We start from the raw sequence: 1,161 nt of genomic DNA, 5'->3' as shown, positions 1-1,161 counted from the left end.
CCGGTTGGAGCCGGGCTGAGCTGGGAGCTCTGCTTCTGGCCCTGCTGCCCGCGCTGCCCCTGCCTGCTGCCCCAGCCTGCCCCGCGCTGCAGCCTGCACCGGCCTCAGCAGCCAGGATCAGGCCCCGGCTCCTCCTCCGGCCGCCCCGTGACGGTCCCAGGGGTGACACTACCTGCCCAACCTGCGCTGTGACACCCAGTCCCACCCCTTGAGTCAACCAGCCGCGCTGCACCGCCAACCCAGCCGGCCTTGCCGTCGCTCGCCCGGACCCTACTCGCTCCCCTGGACCCTGCTCGCTCCCTGCTCACTCCCTGCTCGCTCCCCGACAGAAAGGAAACTTTGCCCCCTCCATCTCCTCCTTCGGCGCCTCTTGGAGCCCGGCCCACCCTGCACCGTCTGCTCGAGGCTTTGCAGCGGGAAGGAGGAAACCAAGCGGCGGCGGCGGCTCCAGCAAGGGCGGGCGGCAGCTGGGGCGACATGGGCAGCGCCGAGGAGGATTATAACTTTGTCTTCAAGGGTGAGTCCTGGGCTCGATGCAAACGCCCCTCCCCAAAAGGGATGGAGCGGGAGGCCAGGGGCTGCGGGGAGGAAGTTGAGGTGCCTTCCACCCCCAGGGCTGCCGTGTCCCGAACTGGGATGTTGTTGACTATCCCCACAGCTCTGATGTGTGCCAGGAGCTGTGAAGGGTCAGGGGATCGGGGAGCAGGCACTGCCTGCGGCCACATCCCCGGCTGACGGCAGCGAGGTCAGGGCTGGCGAACAGCGACGGGGTCCGTGGAGGCACGGGAAGACCCGTGCCCACCCCAAGGCTGCGCGTGTGGGACGCCGGGTGAATTGCTGGCGTGTGGTGGGGGCTGAGATGGCTGGGGCTGAGTGTGCAAGACATAAATACCGTGCCAGCCCATTAACCCCCGAGAGTGGCAGGCATTTTAAAGTCCTGCTGCGGTGACCTGGGTGGTGGCACATGCAGAGGACACGGGGGTCAAACCTGGGCTGGAGAAATGGGCACAGCCTCATGCGCCCTGGCTTGAGCTCTGCAGGCACGGAGCCTCGGCGTCCTGCATCTCTGCTGGGCACTACCGGCTGGACTCTGCTGGACCTCGGTGCTCCCCTTGGGCAAGCGGAGATGGACAGGCTCCGGTGTGCCGCCAGTCCTGGTTG

At 67.4% G+C, this 1,161-nt stretch overlaps 1 protein-coding gene across 1 annotated transcript in view; it reads left to right on the top strand.

Annotated features, from left to right (window-relative positions):
* Positions 1–468: 468 nt before the first annotated feature.
* RAB25 (RAB25, member RAS oncogene family) overlaps positions 469–1,161 on the top strand; it is a 2,957-nt gene continuing 2,264 nt past the window's right edge. The window contains exon 1 of the mRNA XM_009320470.1: positions 469–517. Within this exon, the coding sequence (XP_009318745.1) occupies positions 478–517 (40 nt within the window). The 5' untranslated portion in view covers positions 469–477. The remainder of the gene's footprint in view (positions 518–1,161) is intronic.

This window comes from Pygoscelis adeliae, unplaced genomic scaffold, assembly GCF_000699105.1.
Source record: "Pygoscelis adeliae isolate BGI_AS28 unplaced genomic scaffold, ASM69910v1 Scaffold153, whole genome shotgun sequence".
Classification (NCBI taxonomy): domain Eukaryota; kingdom Metazoa; phylum Chordata; class Aves; order Sphenisciformes; family Spheniscidae; genus Pygoscelis; species Pygoscelis adeliae.
This window is presented reverse-complemented; position numbering and strand designations above follow the sequence as displayed.